General features: G+C 43.3%; 2 protein-coding genes across 4 annotated transcripts in view; one reads left to right on the top strand and one right to left on the bottom strand.

The window, feature by feature from the left end:
- Window positions 1-5121, bottom strand: part of xpnpep3 (X-prolyl aminopeptidase 3, mitochondrial) — a 38794-nt gene extending 33673 nt beyond the window's left edge. For both annotated transcript variants that reach the window (XM_066674262.1, XM_066674261.1), the window contains exons 1-4: window positions 5001-5121; window positions 4004-4184; window positions 3773-3839; window positions 274-396 (exon numbers count right to left, since the gene is read on the bottom strand). In XM_066674262.1, coding sequence (XP_066530359.1) covers window positions 274-396; window positions 3773-3839; window positions 4004-4081 — 268 coding nt within the window. In that variant the 5' untranslated portion in view covers window positions 4082-4184; window positions 5001-5121. The remainder of the gene's footprint in view (window positions 1-273; window positions 397-3772; window positions 3840-4003; window positions 4185-5000) is intronic.
- st13 (ST13 Hsp70 interacting protein) lies at window positions 4817-18412 on the top strand. Of its 2 annotated transcripts, none has more exons than XM_066674263.1 (13): window positions 4817-4990; window positions 5286-5432; window positions 8157-8208; window positions 8895-8991; window positions 9912-9985; window positions 10335-10401; window positions 11235-11319; window positions 11672-11782; window positions 12750-12852; window positions 13049-13165; window positions 14488-14536; window positions 14923-15011; window positions 16735-18412. In XM_066674263.1, exons 2-13 carry the CDS (start codon window positions 5323-5325, stop codon window positions 16864-16866), a joined length of 1086 nt encoding a protein of 361 aa, XP_066530360.1. In that variant the 5' UTR covers window positions 4817-4990; window positions 5286-5322; the 3' UTR covers window positions 16867-18412. The 2 variants fall into 2 exon arrangements, with proteins under 2 accessions (XP_066530360.1, XP_066530361.1); XM_066674264.1 differs by lacking the exon at window positions 4817-4990 and adding an exon at window positions 5008-5142.
- The last annotated feature ends 87 nt before the right edge of the window (window positions 18413-18499 follow it).

The raw sequence follows: 18499 nt of genomic DNA, 5'->3' as shown, positions 1-18499 counted from the left end.
TATAGTCCATCTGTTGTTCTGCATACTTTGTTTGCTGCATTTCACCCTGTTCTACAATGATCAACAAAATGGGAAGTGTTGGATCAGCCTCACATGAGATTGAAGTTACGATGCTCAGTCTAAAGCTTGGGCCAAAGCCCCCCTGCACTCCATTGTGAAGAAGTGGAATGTCATACTCCTGTATAGTCACCTGGGGTCAACAGCATCCTAGAAAGTTACTATAAGTGATTTCTTTGAATGGCTGTTATTGCACGTGTGTGTATGTAGTGTTACCGTTTTTGACAAGATGGGGGTGTGTGTAGGGGCTTGGCTGCCCCAGATATCGTTGAGGAACTTTCATTTTCTTCCATCCTCCTGTCTTCACCGAGATGTTTCTGCACGGACACCTAAAAGCCCCTGCAAGGAGAATGAGGGGATGTGAAACAAAAAGTGGCAAAGAATCCAGGGTAAACACTGGGAAACCGCACTGACAGGGGAAAGCACTTTATAAAAGGAGGCCCATAATTACATGCAGGACCAATAATCCACATTTTCCTGTTGAGATCCGCTCATGATATTTTTGTTTCTATATCACCATTTTCAACCTCTCTTTAGACCTTTAAATAGGTTAATTTTTTTTAGTCTTTGGTCCTTGCCTTTTTTAAAACTGATATGCGGTATATACATTACATTGGCTGTGATTGGCTGTCCTATATAATAGCATTCAAGACTGAAACACTCCTAGTCTCAACATGAGTGGGTGGAGCCAAATCATTGCGTGTTGTGATATATATTTGAATTAAAAACCAGCTCATAGCTGAAGTCCATTTATGGATTGTATGTAGAGAGCAAACTGCATATTGTGCAACTTTTAACAGTGCTTACATACTAATATAAATATTCTCTATTTAAAAATGCAAGGAAATTTTCCATGAAATTAATCCTTAAATGTAAAGAGTGTGGGTCCCGCTCTGTGTGACTGTCTGTGAGGAGTGTGGTGTGTTCTCTCTGTGTCTGTGTGGGTTTCCTCCGGGTGACTGTCTGTGAGGAGTGTGGTGTGTTCTCTCTGTGTCTGCGTGGGTTTCCTCCGGGTGACTGTCTGTGAGGAGTGTGGTGTGTTCTCTCTGTGTCTGCGTGGGTTTCCTCCGGGTGACTGTCTGTGAGGAGTGTGGTGTGTTCTCCCTGTGTCTGCGTGGGTTTCCTCCGGGTGACTGTCTGTGAGGAGTGTGGTGTGTTCTCTCTGTGTCTGCGTGGGTTTCCTCCGGGTGACTGTCTGTGAGGAGTGTGGTGTGTTCTCTCTGTGTCTGCTTGGGTTTCCTCCGGGTGACTGTCTGTGAGGAGTGTGGTGTGTTCTCCCTGTGTCTGCGTGGGTTTCCTCCGGGTGACTGTCTGTGAGGAGTGTGGTGTGTTCTCTCTGTGTCTGCTTGGGTTTCCTCCGGGTGACTGTCTGTGAGGAGTGTGGTGTGTTCTCTGTGTCTGCGTGGGTTTCCTCCGGGTGACTGTCTGTGAGGAGTGTGGTGTGTTCTCCCTGTGTCTGTGTGGGTTTCCTCCGGGTGACTGTCTGTGAGGAGTGTGGTGTGTTCTCCCTGTGTCTGCATGGGTTTCCTCCGGGTGCTCCGGTTTCCTCCCACAGTCCAAAAAACACACGTTGGTAGGTGAATTGGCGACTCAAAAGTGTCAGTAGATGTGAGTGTGAGTTTGTGTGTTGCCCTGTGAAGGACTGGCGCCCCCTCCAGGGTGTATCCCTGCCTTGCGCCCAATGATTTCAGGTAGGCTCTGGACACACCGCGACCTTGAATTGGATAAGCGGTTACAGATAATGAATGAATGAATTAATGAAAGAAAAGAGAGCATAACATGGTGGCAAGGTGCACTGGAAGATAAGTAGCCTTTAGTGGCTACTAGCAGTGGGCGATATAGCCCTAAAATAATATCACGATATTTTAGGGTATTTTATTGATAACAATATCCTTGGCAATATGACAAAACAATAAAAATATAATTGTATTAATTTCAGGAACACACACTTGCAACAAAAAAATTATATTTATATTAATTATATCAAATATATATAATATATATTAAAAGTATTAAATGGTTTTATTTATTACAATCATTCAGAGCCACTTTCCACTGTACTTCACTGCGCATAAACAACTCACATAAAGAATGTATGCCATATTATGGCTAATTGCATGACGTTGCTAAGTAAACATGTTAGAATATCACGATATTGACCTTTTAAAAAAATATGACGATAATATTGAAAATGATACGATATGGCACAACCCTAGTGGCTACGTAGATGAACTACAAAAGTAAATAACGCACATTAAAGATGCAGTAGTCAGTATTAAAAAATAGGCGACCTCTAGGGGCCAAATAAGTGAACTCCAATCACACAGACATTCACTTCAGTGCCTTTTCAGTTTCCAAACAAGTCTTCTCAGGCATGGATGTACTTGTGCTGATGCCATTGCTAAAATACACAGATCTGCCAAAACTTTAAAATGGCCTCCTTGCTTCTACACTCGCTGTCCATTTTATGTGCACACTTTTTACTCTAAAATTACAGACTATTATCCATCTGGTGACTTCCATAATTTGGTAGCCCCATTCTCACCCTGTCCTTCAATGGTCACCACCCCCCAGAGCAGGTATTTTTTAGGTATGATTGGGAAACATTTACCAAAAATACCCAGCCAACAGCATCCTGTGACCACTGCTGAAGGACTATTTAATTTAATTTATATTCTCATTTTGTTTTATTCATTCATTTATTCATTCATTATCTGTAACCCTTATCCAGTTCAGGGTCGCTGTGGGTCCAGAGCCTACCTGGAATCATTGAGCACAAGGCCGGGAATACATCCTGGAGGGGGCGCCAGTCCTTCACAGGGCAACACACACACACACACATTCACTCACACACTCACACCTACGGACACTTTTGAGTCGCCAATCCACCTACCAACGTGTATTTTTGGACTGTGGGAGGAAACCCACGCAGACACAGGGAGAACACACCACACTCTTCACAGACAGTCACCCGGAGGAAACCCACACAGACACAAGGAGGACACACCACACTCTTCACAGACAGTCACCCGGAGGAAACCCACACAGACACAGGGAGAACACACCACACTCTTCACAGACAGTCACCTGGAGCGGGAATCGAACCCGACGCTGTGTGGATCTTAATTGTACAGCACATTGATCAGCTTATTATTATATTTTTTAACGTATTTTATGAATAAGATTGACACTGACTTTAATATAATATAAATAAAAAACACAAACTGTGCAACAACCGAAGAACTACTCTGTCTCTCTGATGTTGCATCTACAAGGATAGATGTGTTTAATGAGGTAAATGAAAGGGCATAGCATTTAAAAACTCCAGCACCACTGCTGTGTCTGATCCACTAACATGCCACCACCAGGTCAATGTCAATGCAGCTCTGAGAATGATCCAACAGCCAGATAACTCCTGCTCTAAGGGGGACTTCTGAGGATACTGAACATTGAAAAACAGGGTGAAATGGGGCCAAAAGAAAGATGCAGATAAACAGGTGGACCGCAGCCTGTAATTACAGAATTAGTTCTGATAAAATGGTCAATAAATATAGAAACAAGGATATGATTCAGATGTGTAGCCTTCTTTAAACCCTTTACATCATTTGTAGTAGTTATAAAACATAACTGACTTATTCTGTGTGACGTCAAGTAGCAATACACATTAAAATACGTATAGATTACACCAGAATGAAGATGAACAAACGTCTCTTACCCGGACTCAGTTGTGACCTCGACTTGGACACGAAGTGGACGGCAGCTCTCAGTATGTGAGAGGGAGGCTGCAACATTTTTCAACAGAAACACAAACCTTAGAATATCTACTAGCATTCAGCATGAGGAAAGTGCTTCTGCGTGTGGGCGGAGGGGAAGATATAAAACAAAGACATAATAGCTACAAACATTGACTTAAATTCCAATGAGAGAGAGAGTGAGTGAGACTCACATGTTCAACTCCAAAAGGTGACAAGCTGGACCCGCCCCTTTCCGAATTCGAGCTCCGATTGGGCGAGCATAGAGACATGACGTTCTTTGATTGGCTGACGGTGCTTCTGCGTATATTAAGGGAGCGACGCTAGTTAACTTGGGGCCTCTGGAGGTGTCTCAATAACCGTCATCTTAGATGACTACGAAGAGTGCACGGTCACGGTGGCCATTTTGTAGATGATAAAAAACAGACATTGGTTAAGTGACAGAAACACTGAGTAGACATTCAATAAGATAGACTGATTTAGATTTGTATGGTATCTTGGTATATGAAAAATAAATTGTGTAGATTAAAGGGGGAAATAGATTAGAGTTACTAATGCTGTGCTACAGCCGCAGGTCAATTCTTAGACAACACGGTGGTGAGAATATATGTGAAAACGGCAAAACATGCAGAAAGACAGTCAAATTTATATCATAAACCTATGAATCAATCCCATTAACTGACGGATTTCGAGCTAAAGATAAGTGGTGGAGATCTGTGTGTATAAACAAAAGCACACAAATTAGTTACATCTAAGAGAATGGCCATATTTTTCCCCTTAGAAACAAATACTTAATTTTGAACCATAGAGGTGGGTTTAGAGGGGATTAATCAATGTCTGGAGACATTGGAAAGATTTTGAAAAACGCTCTACAAACACATACGGCGTGTTTTTCCTTCATGAACCCATATATAAAAAGATTGTAGCTCTGAAAGCTTGAAGCTATTCTCTTCAAAAATAGGGACATAGGGAGTAGGGCATAAGAACGCGGGTTTTGTATTGGAGCCCGCCCTCAGTGGTCTGATTGGCGTAGTTGAGGAGCCCAACGGTCGCCTGTCTGAAACACGGCGCCGTTAGTTAATGCGGAGTTGCTTTGGGCTGTTGTTGTTGCTGCCCTTGTGCTCTGTGAGTTGGAATCTCGGGAGAGAAGAGGAGCCACAACCCTGCAGCTCTTAGTCCAGGTATATATACCTTAACAGTCGTGTTCAGGGCGACAGCGTAGGGAGCGCTTCTCCATGTGGCTGCGCTTTGAGTGGAGTTAGAGCCTGGTGCGCGCGCTCGTGCTGGCTGCCGCACTATTCCAGAAGGTTCCATTGGGCGCGATTACAATCCCGTAAGGATGGGATTACCGGGGCGGCGGTGTGTTGTTGTGTGCCGCAGTGAGTGAATGAATGAACGAGTGAGCGAATGAAAAGTACTACGAGAGAGATTTGCCGACGCTAACGCAGTGCCCCGTGCCCCTGGTGCCTTCCACAGGTTTAAAACCCGAGTTCCTCTCTCTGCGGTCGGGATTATGGACCCGCGGAAAGTGTCCGAGCTGAAGGCGTTCGTGCAGCTGTGCGTGGAGCAACCGTCAATCCTGCACCTGCCGGAGCTGGACTTCCTTCGGACCTGGTTACATGGGTAAGAACACATTAGAAACACACTTCGAACACACACTACACTACGTCCACTTTGTGGAGTTGGTGTGTAAAGTGCTGTAAAAGGAAAACAATATATTAAACACAATGTAGAGTTTCAAACGACTTCTGTATGAAGTGGCTGTGTCCCAAATAGCAACAGTGACCTATCACTAGATTAGGAACAACTACCTAGTTTCAACACTCTTTGACCATTTTATCCACGTCACTTGCCATACTTGTAGTTTTGCAGTTACAGATTGTAGTCCACCTGCTTACTTCCTTATCCATATCTCCCCCTGTTCCTCAGCGCTCAGGACCCCCACAGAGCAGGTGTGATGTGGTGGTGGATCATTCTCAGCGCTGCAGTGACACTGACGTGGTGGTGGTGTGTTAGTGTGTGTTGTGCTGGTGTAGAGTGGATCAGACACAGCAGCGCTGCTTGAGTTTTTAAACCCTGTGTCCACTCTCTGTCCACTTTTGTGAGACACACCTACTTCTTTGTTCCACCGTGTAGATGTGAGTCAGAGACAGTAGCTCATCTGTTGCTGTATGGTTTGTGTTGGTCATTCATTAGTGGACACAGGATGCCACAAACAGGGCACTGTTGGCTGGAGATTTTTGGTTAGTGGGCTATTTTTGGTCCAGCAGTGACATTGAGGGGTTTAAAAACCCTAGCAGCCCTGCTGAGTCTGATCTACTCATACCAACACAACACACACTAACACAAAGCCACCGCTGTCTTTTTAACACTGCTGTTTCAAAAGGGGAAATGCTCAGTCATGGTTCACTACATGTCTTGAATAAAACGTCATCACTCAGACATGTTAGCAAGATAAAAAAAAAATTCATTGGGGGTGTTTTTAAATTTTAATCATAATCATAAATTTAGAATTGCCACACAGTTGGGCAGTTAGAATCATGTATTTTATTATGGAAAAGGCATCATATTTAATATTGTGTGAGTTGCCCCAAAAATATTTTGTATATTATTTTACTTTACAACGCTGCATGTACACTTTTAAAATTCATTCATCCATTCATTATCTGTAAGCGCTTATCCAATTCAGGGTCGTGGTGTGTCCAGAGCCTACCTGGAATCATTGGGTGCAAGGCGGGAATACACCCTGGAGGGGGCGCCAGTCCTTCACAGGGCAACAAACACACACACACACACACCTACGGTCACATTTGAGTCACCAATTCACCTACCAACGTGTGTTTTTGGACTGTGGGAGGAAACCGGAGCACCCGGAGGAAACCCACACAGACACAGGGAGAACACACCACACTCCTCACAGACAGTCACCCGGAGGAAACCCACGCAGACACAGGGAGAACACACCACACTCCTCACAGACAGTCACCCGGAGGAAACCCACGCAGACACAGGGAGAACACACCACACTCCTCACAGACAGTCACCCGGAGGAAACCCACGCAGACACAGGGAGAACACACCACACTCCTCACAGACAGTCACCCGGAGGAAACCCACGCAGACACAGGGAGAACACACCACACTCCTCACAGACAGTCTCCCGGAGGAAACCCACGCAGACACAGGGAGAACACACCACACTCCTCACAGACAGTCACCCGGAGGAAACCCACGCAGACACAGGGAGAACACACCACACTCCTCACAGACAGTCACCCGGAGGAAACCCACGCAGACACAGGGAGAACACACCACACTCCTCACAGACAGTCACCCGGAGGAAACCCACGCAGACACAGGGAGAACACACCACACTCCTCACAGACAGTCACCCGGAGGAAACCCACGCAGACACAGGGAGAACACACCACACTCCTCACAGACAGTCACCCGGAGGAAACCCACGCAGACACAGGGAGAACACACCACACTCCTCACAGACAGTCACCCGGAGGAAACCCACGCAGACACAGGGAGAACACACCACACTCCTCACAGACAGTCACCCGGAGGAAACCCACGCAGACACAGGGAGAACACACCACACTCCTCACAGACAGTCACCCGGAGGAAACCCACGCAGACACAGGGAGAACACACCACACTCCTCACAGACAGTCACCCGGAGGAAACCCACGCAGACACAGGGAGAACACACCACACTCCTCACAGACAGTCACCCGGAGGAAACCCACGCAGACACAGGGAGAACACACCACACTCCTTACAGACAGTCACCCGGAGGAAACCCACGCAGACACAGAGAGAACACACCACACACTTCTTACTCTAAATTTCTCTAAAACAGAAAATTTCACATGATACCACTCAGTAGAACATTGTTTGTCTTAATCATGTAACTTTACAGATATCACAAATGTGGAATTCACTGTAGGTTTTGGGGTTGTATCGAGCTATTTGCGGGAGCCAGTGATTGTACTGAACATTTTGAATATGAACATGATGTCTGTTCTCCGTACAAAGTCCTATAGAAAAGCAAAACGTGTCTTATGCTGATTAAAATGTTACGGTCTTATTGTTGTCAGGAGGAGCAGCTTTTAAACACATGCAAACAGAAACACTGCAAGACCCAATGATGAGAAGTGTGTGTGTATTTGCTATTTTGTCCCCCTGCATCAGAGGACTCATCACTCTAGAAAGTTCCAGTTGTCCATCTGCTAGTACAGCACGCTGGCAGCTGCACATTTCGACACGTATTAGTCTGTAACCCTCTCTGTGCCGGCGCTAAACTCCACCTCACTTGTGTTTCTGCTCTTTCACTTTCAGTCTGGGAGCCACCATTCCACCAATGACCAAAAGTGACAGTTCTCCATGCCAGGTGACTAGCTGATCTCTTATGTGTTTGTATACATGCGTGACTGATTAAATATGGAGCTCTTACAGGCCCTCGATACAGAAATCACATGCATATTTTCTTTATTACAATTTGGTGAATCCTTCACTTGCTGTAAAGGGAGTGCCAGCTCTTTCTGGTGAGGATTATTTCAGACTGTCCCTTTAATACCCACTCCAATGCTGTCATACTTGATCAGAACAGATCACGGTGTTGACGTTCCCATATTCCAGGACGTTGGGAGAGATTTTCTAACAAGCTGAATCACCAAACACATTTTTTTCTGTGGTTATAGAATCTGTTTTAGATTTGTTTTCTGTGGATCATAGAGTTTTTAAGTATCACAAAGACAAGCTTATTTTTTTAAAGCTCACATTTGAACCTGTTCAACTCAAAGATGCTGATGCTGGGTAACAGCCCGTTCTGTTAAAGACGAGCAATAACTAATTGTCACAAACAGCTCTGCAACATAGTGTTTGAGATCATAAACCTGGAATTATGAGAATTAAAATGCTATAAAAATCAACCACGCAGCTCTGTGCTGTGAGGGGCACCAGTATAGTACTAAGATTCAGTTTGAAAAAGGCCTTGTAGCTTTGTTGCCCCCCTCAAATGTGTCCCAGTTCAATCCATTATCAGCATTGCTAATCATTTTATTCATTTGTGCTTAGGGAAGTTGCCCCTGTGATGCAAAATCACACCCCACATCAGCACCGCCCCCACAGGCCGAACCAGCCCCGCCCTCAGAGAGTGATGAGAGTGAATTAGGTATGTGATCAGCTTTCTTTTATTCATTCATTCGTTTATTATCTGTAACCCTTACCCAGTTCAGGGTCGGGGTGGGTTCGAAGCCTTCCCGGAATCACTGGGCGCAAGGTAGGAACACACCCTGGAGGGGGCGCCGGTCCTTCACAGGGCGACACACACTCACACATACGGACACTTATGAGTCGCCAACCAACCTAGCGTCTGTTTTTGGAGCACCCGGAGGAAACCCACACGGACACAGGGAAAACACAGCAAACTCCCGGAGCAGGATTTGAAGCCACAGCCTCCAGGTCCTTGGAGCCCCGTGACTGCGACTGCTTATACCTCACTTACCTCAAAAATCGTGTCCACTTCTGGCTCGAATGGAGGCATGCATTAAAGTAACGCGAGGTGTGGTGACCTGTTTTTCCGTGACTCAGAAATCGATTAAAGGGATGAGAAATGATCTCTGTAGTTATGAGTCACTGAAAATCTTAAATATATAGGATATTCTATTTGTATATTCGTGACAACGGTCGTATGGCGCTGCATACTTGTCTCTGTTCTGGTTAGTCATTGGCTGTGCATGCAGATATTGGTGAAAACTGATTAAAATAATCACAGCTCTATATAACACTTTGCTGCAAATGTAACACATACTGAGGCATTCAGATTAGGAGTAGATCTGTTATGCTTCGTTTTATCATGTAATTTAACTCAAAAGCAAAGAGCTCAAATGGCTAGCTAATTCAACTAGTTACTTTTTCTTGATGTAATAGTTTATTAAAACTCTGTGGTCACTTTATATTCAGTAGGTCTCTGCCCAGCTCTCCCAAAGCTGAGAGCTCCTTTTATCCTGTTTCATATCTGACTGATACAGCAGAAGTTTACCTCTTACAAAGTACGTTACTGACCATGTTTAAAACTAATTGTCTCTGTAGAGATTGACATGGATGGAGTGATAGAGCCAGACACGGATGACGTTCAGGAGATGGGAGACTATGAAAACCTAGAGGTATTTACACAGTAGCAGTAACAGAGAATGAATGAATGAATGAATGAAAGAGTTTCTACAAGGGCTAAATACACTCCAGGAAGCATTGTACACACATTCCAGGACGCAGTATACACTGGCTCTGTGTGTGTGTGTGGGCCTGTCTGCAGCATGCAGGGTTACTGATAATGTAATATATTAAATTCTGAAAGTTTGTGAGTAAGAAGTTAGCTCACACCAAACCTGATTAAAGGGTAAAGTAACAATTGAAAGTTTAATTCCAGTTCAATCAAATCTGTAATATCAGGTTTTATACAAGGCAAAAGGAAAATGTTTGTGCAAAATCTAATAAAGTTTCTGCTGCTCTTAGGTGACAGAGGAGATGATGGACCAAGCCAATGAAAAGAAAGTGGAGGCCATTGGTGCATTGGGAGAAGGTGAGGCAACACTAGGTTGAGATAAGCCTGCAGTTTAAAGCTTCTCACAAAGTGGTGTGGTTTTTTTTTTTTTTAAATTATTCAAGAAAATGTTGGTTCAATGATCATGTCCATCCATCCATTATACCTGGAATCATTGGGCGCAAGGCAGTAATACACCCTGGGGGGGGCGCCAGTCTTTCACAGGGCAACACACACTCACACATTCATTCACACCTACGGACACTTTTGAGTCGCCAATCCACCTACCAACGTGTGTTTTTTTTTTTTGGACTGTGGGAGGAAACCGGAGCACCCGGAGGAAACCCACGCAGACACAGAGAACACACCACACTCCTCACAGACAGTCACCCGGAGAAGACCCGCGCAGACACAGGGAGAACACACCACACTCCTCACAGACAGTCACCCGGAGGAAACCCACTCGGACACAGGGAGAACACACCACACTCCTCACAGACAGTCACCCGGAGGAAACCCACTCGGACACAGGGAGAACACACCACACTGCTCACAGACAGTCACCCGGAGGAAACCCACTCGGACACAGGGAGAACACACCACACTCCTCACAGACAGTCACCCGGAGGAAACCCACACAGACACAGGGAGAACACACCACACTCCTCACAGGAAAGTCACCCGGAGTGGGAATCAAACCCACAACCTCCAGGTCCCTGGAGCTGTGTGACTGCGACACTACCTGCTGCGCCACCGTGCTGCCCTTCAATGATCATGTGTCACTGTAAATTAAAGTAATCTACAAAAGCTTTGACTGTATGTAGAAAGTTAGTAAAATGTATTATGCTATGACATGTGTTGCTTTTTTGCAGGTGAGCTACAGAAAGCTCTGGATTTGTTCACAGAAGCCATCAAACTGAATCCTAAATCAGCCATACTCTATGCCAAAAGAGCGAGGTAAAACTTCAAGTGTCCCATTAGAACTAGGCATAAAATGCAAGCATGTTTAGCTCTCCAGACTAAATATACATGCAGAGTTAAAGGTTATTACTGGACCCCAGTGAGACACAAATAAGAACAGGTCTTTGTTTTGAAAAATTGCTGCTGTTTCCTGCTGAGTCCTCAACCTTAATTTCAGCCTTTAGACTCGGATTACTATTTTGGTTTTAACTCACATGATCATGTAGTTATGAGCTGAATTAGATATGCTGAAGTAGACCCAACACACATCCATGTAATGTATTCACCATGAATTTAATTGGTTCACTGTAAATGTTACATGGTGATGATATGTCTGCTTTTATCTCAGTGTATACATTAAGATGCAGAAACCCAACGCTGCGATCCGAGACTGTGATAGAGCAATTGACATCAACCCAGACTCAGCACAGCCTTACAAATGGAGAGGGAAAGCCCACAGGTGAGGTGTCGGTGGTTAATTCACTAAACTTAGTGGATAAGTGGTTAAACATATTAACAAATATATGACTGGCTTAATTCCGACCGATGGAGAAGACTCTATAGAGTGATGCTCACCCACTGCTGTAGGAAACATGGACGACATGACAGCTCTTAAAGAAGAAGCCAGTACAGGTTACACAGTATGATGTGTAACTCTGCCTACCCACATATGTTTTCTTTGGCAAATCAGCCCATATTCAGTCAAATTGTCTTTCCTTCTCTATCAATGTCTAATTACAAATGTCAGTTTTCCTTGTGCTAAGATTGGCACATCCCCTCAAAAAATATTTAATGTTTTTTCTACTATATCATAAGAAAATAGGGTTACACATAGGATTGTGATTGATTGATAACCTTGGCTGGTTTGAGACCGTCTTCAGGACCCATCCCCTTCTCACAAACCTGTTGTGGACTGGCTTAGCTGTAGTGGAGCTGTCAGGCACCAGTTGATCGTTATTTAGTCATTATTTACTGTTAAATTTAGGTGTTCTGATGGTATTGTTCTGCTGTTGGTTGCACCTGTTCCATACTTTTTCGTGTCTCAGCTTTAGGCACTGAATGATGTTAACTTCTTATTGGAACTCTCCTTTCCACCTTAAAACCTGCTCCAGATTAAACAGGGCAGGGCTGTGTGTGATGGGTTGGGTCAACACAAATGGAGAAGCGTGTCTGTCTCAGGTCTCTACTCTGTAGACTCTAGTATAAAATTTGACAACATGGTGGACAATTTTGGCTTCATTTCTATAGAACGGAAGGCACGCCGTCCATGTGTTTTACAGTCACTGATGCTAATTCAGATGTCTGTTCAGCAAGCATTTTGAGCTGTCTAGAGATATCCATAAGAACAGCCAAAATATCTAAATACAGTGAAGGAAATATATAATGAACTCAGTAAAATGTAATGTTTTCTTAACTCTCTCTCTCAGGTTACTTGGTCACTGGGAGGATGCTGCTAAGGATTTGGCTATGGCCTGCAAACTGGATTATGATGACGATGCAAGTGCACTGCTGAAGGAGGTTCAGCCCAAAGTATGTGCGCACACACACACACATATATGAAATGAACACAACATAACCCTTGTTAAAATGGAACATGTAGGCATATCCATAATGGCGTTTTGGAGGTGTAGATGTAAATGTGTACTAGAAAGACTAGATGTTCTTTGTGTGTGTGTGTGAAATGAACCGACATGTCTTACTAAATTATCTTGTTGGCTCCTCACAGGCCAACAAGATCCTGGAACACCGGCGTAAATACGAGCGCAAGCGAGAGGAGAGAGAGATTAAAGAGAGACAAGAGCGAGTGAAAAAAGCAAGAGAGGAGCACGAAAGAGCACAGAGGGTGAGAGCAATGGAGCAAAGGATGGACTGTAAAGTGTGATTTATATGTAACGTTTTGCTCAAACAGGTGCATCTCAAAATATTAGAATATAATGAAAAAGTTCATTTATTTCAGAATCATATAGATTCATTACAAACAGAGTAATATATTTCTTTAAGCATTTATTTATTTTAACATTGATGATGAAGGCTTACAACCAATGAAATCCCAAAATCATTATTTCAGAAAATTAGAATAATCAACACAACACCTGCATAGGTTTCCTAAGCCTTTAAAATGGTCCCTGGTTCAGTAGGCTACACAATCATGGGGAAGACTACTGACTCGACAGATGTCCAGAACGCAGTCATTGACACCGTCCTGCTGTATACAAGCATGTTAATGGAAAGCTGAGTGGAAGTAAAAATGTGGTAGAAAAAGGTGCACAAGCAAAAGGCATAACCCCAGCCTTGAAAGAATTGTCAAGAAAAGGCCGTTCAAAAATTTGGGGGAGATTTTGAGGAGCTGCGGAGGTCAGTGCTTCAAGAGCCACCACACAGACATGTCTAGGACATGGGCTACAGCTGTCGCATTCTTTGTGTCAAGCCGCTCATGACACGGAGACAACACCAGAAGCGTCTTCCTTGGAACAAGAAGAAAAAGGACTGGGCTGTTGCTCAGTGTCCAAATTCTATAGTTTGCATTTAATTTGGAAATCAATGTCCCAGAGTCTGGAGGAAGAGTGGAGAGGCACACAATCCAATCACAGTCAGTGATGGTTTGGGGACTCGTGTCATCTGCTGGTGTTGGTCCACTGTGTTATATCATGTCCAAAGTCAGCGCAGCCGTCTACCAGGAAACTTTAGAGGACTTCATGCTTCCCCCTACTGACAAAAGTACCAATACCTGGTTTAATAACCACAGGATCACTGTGCTTGATTGGCCAGCAAACTCATCTCACCTAAACCCCATAGAGAGTCTAACACCAAAGCAACCTTGGCTTTTATAACACCTCAGCAGTGCCACAGGCTGATCACATCCCTGCCACACCGCATTAATGCAGTAATCCAAGCAAAAGGAGCCCAGACCAAGCACTGAGTGCATATACTGTACTTTTCAGTAGACCAACGTTTTTGTATTAAAACTCTGTCTAAATTGGTTTTATATAATAATCTAATTTTCTGGACTAGAGTTTTGGGTTTCATTGGCTGTGAGCCATAATCATCAACATTAAAAGAAATAAACACCTGTAATAGATCACTCTGTTTGTAGTGAATCTAACTTTTTGATGATATTCTAATTTATTGAGATGCACCTATAATTGTGTACTCCTGTGTCTGTAGGAGCAGGAAGCCAGGCAGCAGGCAGGTGGAGCACAGGGAGGATTCCCAGGTACTCATGTTTTTTTGATAATATTTACACAATATGATAGACTGTTGACAAAAAGCAGCTATTACGTATAGAGGGGAAATTTTTAATGGTAGTGTTTCTCTCAATGTGTGAATGTAGCATGCTTTTTCATGACAAAAGAAAAGTCCTGCTCAGTGTTTTAGACAAATGCAAGACGTTTGTCTTGTAAAATGATTGGTTTAATAGAATATGACTAACAATGAAAAAGGCAGGGGTGCTTGGTTCCAGAGGGCGAGGGATATTAAGGTGGACACAGTGAAGGCGGTGCATGTTCTACAAGGTCGAAAACCCCTGTTCTCGTTCAGAGTGAAAGTGGTAATGGCTTTTCATTTTTTAATTAGCTCCCCATCTGAATTCTGATCCTGTAGGTGGCGCAGGATTCCCCGGTGGCGCTCCATTCGGGATGCCTGGCTTGCAAGAGCTTTTTAACGACCCTGAAGTGCTTATGGCCATGAAGGTAAGCCGTTTATATACAGTCAACTCCAGTTAATAATTGACAATTGTAACAATAATAATACCAACAAATGAAAGACTTCTTAGTGGCACAGCATTCAGAGAGTTGGCCTCATCACTGGGAGTTCACCTGTTTCATCTGTAGTGATGAAACCATCCGAGGACAGGAGTTCATTGGGGCATAACTGGCCTCGCTTTCTGTGGGATTACCCTTCTTCTACCTCATTAATTTACCAATTCAGGCATCTATTATGTGGCATAACAGATTTGTAGTTACTGAACTCGTCCAAGCTTGTTGGGCTGTCCAGTGGCCTGGTGGTAGTCATAGTTTAAATAGGGGCAGTGGTGCCTGCTGCCAGTTCCAGATGAGCAGAATATATTGTTTACGTGGTGAAATGCAGATGTCCAGCACAAACTCACCATTTGTAAAATCTCCAAGTTACAGCAGTGATCACATTTGTTTTTATCCAAGTCACAACAGCAGCTTGTAAAATTACAGTGGTCTTTTAAAGAAGTTTAAACACTCCTTGGATTGTTGGTAAATGGAAAACTCTGGCTGGATGCGCAACAAGGAAACCTGTACAGGAGGTCCTCAGGTTACGTCAGTCCTGAGTTACGATGTTTTGTGGTTACGACACATCTCCCATTTACTGTATAAAGCCTTGTGTCTACTTAAGTGGTTTTGTGTCGTAAACGTCGTAACGTGAACTTCGTGTTTGGTGTGCGTGGCGCGGCGGAAGAATACACGGTTACGCGGCTCGGGACCGAGGAGGATAGGTGTGAGGATAGGATAAGTGCTTACAGTATGTTATTTACGTACAGTATGTACGTATGTTTAGACTTACACCAAAAATCGGTTTACGATGTGACGTAGGAATAGATCAACGTCGTAAGTCGAGGACCCCCTGTATAACCATGGAGAAATTTTATCCCATAAACTGTAAACAATGTCCACGTGGCAGACTTTAGACCGATAACAATAATTTTTTAAAAATCCACATATCGCAAATAATATCGGCTGCTGATTTATCGTGCATCACTATTTCAAATCATTAGACTTATAGGTTTTCAATGTTTTATGCTTCATTTAGACGTTTGTGTTTAGACTTGTATTTGGATATATTTTGAATATAATGGATAATCCCATATTTAGCTTTTTTTGACAGAGCTGGATTTTCATTGAGAATATCCCTTTACCTGTGATCCCATGTGTCCTAACATGGTGTCCAAGGCCTTTGGAGCAAGTATAACAGCAAGCCATAACACTTTATCTCAGGAATGGAAACCCACAGCTTTTTTTTGCCATACATCTCTCTCTCTCTCTTCTCTTAATTAAGAACCTAATTCCAATCACACCTTTAGTACCCCAAAGGCTTTATTCTTGCCTACCTTTCAAATGTATTGTTTGTACAGTTTCTTTGCTTGTGGACAAAACACAGTCATATCTTCTGCCAGGCAGGGTCGTTACAACTCTACACCTTTATTTTAAAGGGGACTTGTACCTTTTATCCAAAACATAACACAGTTTTCTTGGTCTTGATAAAAATATCTGTAACATGTTTTGGTCAGAATACCACAAGGATCAAACAACACAGCACAGTTCTTGTTCAGTTTCAGTGCCTTTTCAGCTCAGGAGAGAGACGTGCGTGACCATGAGTTCTGGTTATTTTCGCTTGGCTTTAAAATGGCCATTTGTCAAAATTATTTCTGTTTCTGTTGGTTTTCAGGACCCTGAAGTAATGGCAGCATTCCAGGATGTGGCTCAGAACCCAGCCAACATTGCCAAGTACCAGAGCAATCCCAAGATTATGGCCCTCATCAACAAACTCAGTTCCAAGTTCAGTGGCCCACAGCCCTAGAGGGCTGAGTGTGGAGGTGTGGGTTTTGCAGGGTGTGTGTTTTGAATGAATGTCAAGGTGAGAGTTGATTTGCAGTGCTTGGAGGTAGTGCTCTTTTCTCCTTTCTCTCTTACTGTTTCTCAGTCTCTGTCTTTTCTCCTATGGTTTATTTTCTTCTTTCCTCTGATCCAAGATCATGGCCTAAAGAGTTACTACTGTCTTGCTTAATACTCATCCAGGGAAGGGTGCAGCGGTGGAGAAGTTTTGGAATAACTCTAGGAAAGTGTTACTGTTGGTCAGCACTGATTCTAGAACTATATTTTTTTTCATTACCACTGAGGGGCAGCAAAAGGCCCAGCCATGGCAGGAATTTGGAAATCTCAATATCCAGTGTAGGCGTAAACCCAATCCTACATTTCTAAACTCTGACCAGTGTTTCCCAGTGCTGATATACCGCTTTACATCCACATCCCCCAAATCTAAATAACCAGTTACGATAAGGATAACAGTGAGTGCGTCAGACCTGATTTAAACCCCTGATTAATATGTCGAGGATCCACTCCCATAGACCCTTGCAGAGTAAGATCTCAGCAGAAAGAACATGGTTGCAGATGGAAATAGAAACCTCCTATTCATGCTTCACCCAAATGTGTTCCTTTGTAGTTCTTGTTGCAAAGCACATTTGTATTTGTTTGTCATTAAACATAAATTATTGACCTAGCTAACTGCCGCAGTGTGTTACATGTTGATTTTCCAGTTTAAATGCTGTGCTGCTGAGCTGGACAACTATCGTAACCACTGGAAACTAGGAAGGTTAGCCTTTACAAATATGAAATGAATATCAGTTGAAAATATACACTTAGTATGTAGTACGAAACCTAAATACACAACTATCGCTGGATTACGAAAACCGACCTTGTATCTACATCCATTATCCATCTGATCAGGAGCACCTTGTAGTTCTACAACGTCCAGAGTGTAGTCCATCCTTTTCTCTGCATACTTTAGCCAGCTTACTAACACTTATTAAAAAGGAACGCATTTGTGGGTGGTGCATGAATAGCTCAAGCTAAAAAAGTAACAGGCACATGATTTAGCTCCAGCACCGAGATGCAGAAGTGTGAACAGCGCAAAAGGACTAGACTGGTTAAGATGGCACAGTCCAGTCTTCAGTGTTGTTTACTATTTATACTACTATTACTGCATACAGGAAATAACCATGAAATACCGGAGTAATAAATGTTTTCCAGCTCTCAGAATGGCCGTGGGTATTAGTTTTGTGTTTGTATTATACATGTCCTCTGTGTGTAACCGCATTCTTCAGCTGAGCTTGGCTTAAACTGGGTTCGCCATAAAGACTCCTTCAGATTGAGGCAAGTCTTTTCACTAAACAATTCTGTTTGAATCTCAGGTCTTTGCTAGTTTTCTCTTCATCCTCATTGTAATTTACAACTGTTTGCCTCTGTTACTGTCTTACAAGCAAAAAAACTACAGAATCAAATGCTAAAGGTGAATGAGGAGGATGTGCTTCTCCGATGGTGTTGAACAATGATTTCAATCAATAAAAGTTTTGGTTGTTGAACATGGGTCTGTATGTCTGAAATATACACCTGTTTTGGAAGGTGTTTAACTTCATTTTAACTAAAATGTCTTC

The sequence above is a fragment of the Hoplias malabaricus genome, chromosome 6 (genome assembly GCF_029633855.1).
Source record: "Hoplias malabaricus isolate fHopMal1 chromosome 6, fHopMal1.hap1, whole genome shotgun sequence".
NCBI classification, from domain to species: domain Eukaryota; kingdom Metazoa; phylum Chordata; class Actinopteri; order Characiformes; family Erythrinidae; genus Hoplias; species Hoplias malabaricus.
Note: the sequence above shows the minus strand (reverse complement) of the source record. Positions and strands in the feature narration are given on the sequence as shown.

Coding starts and splice junctions, on each gene's coding strand:
- st13 (XM_066674263.1), top strand. CDS start 5,323: ATGGACCCGCGGAAAGTGTCCGAGCTGAAGGCGTTCGTGCAGCTGTGC. Junction 9,986..10,334: donor GAGACTATGAAAACCTAGAG/GTATTTACACAG, acceptor TGCTGCTCTTAG/GTGACAGAGGAGATGATGGA. Junction 11,320..11,671: donor CTCTATGCCAAAAGAGCGAG/GTAAAACTTCAA, acceptor CTTTTATCTCAG/TGTATACATTAAGATGCAGA.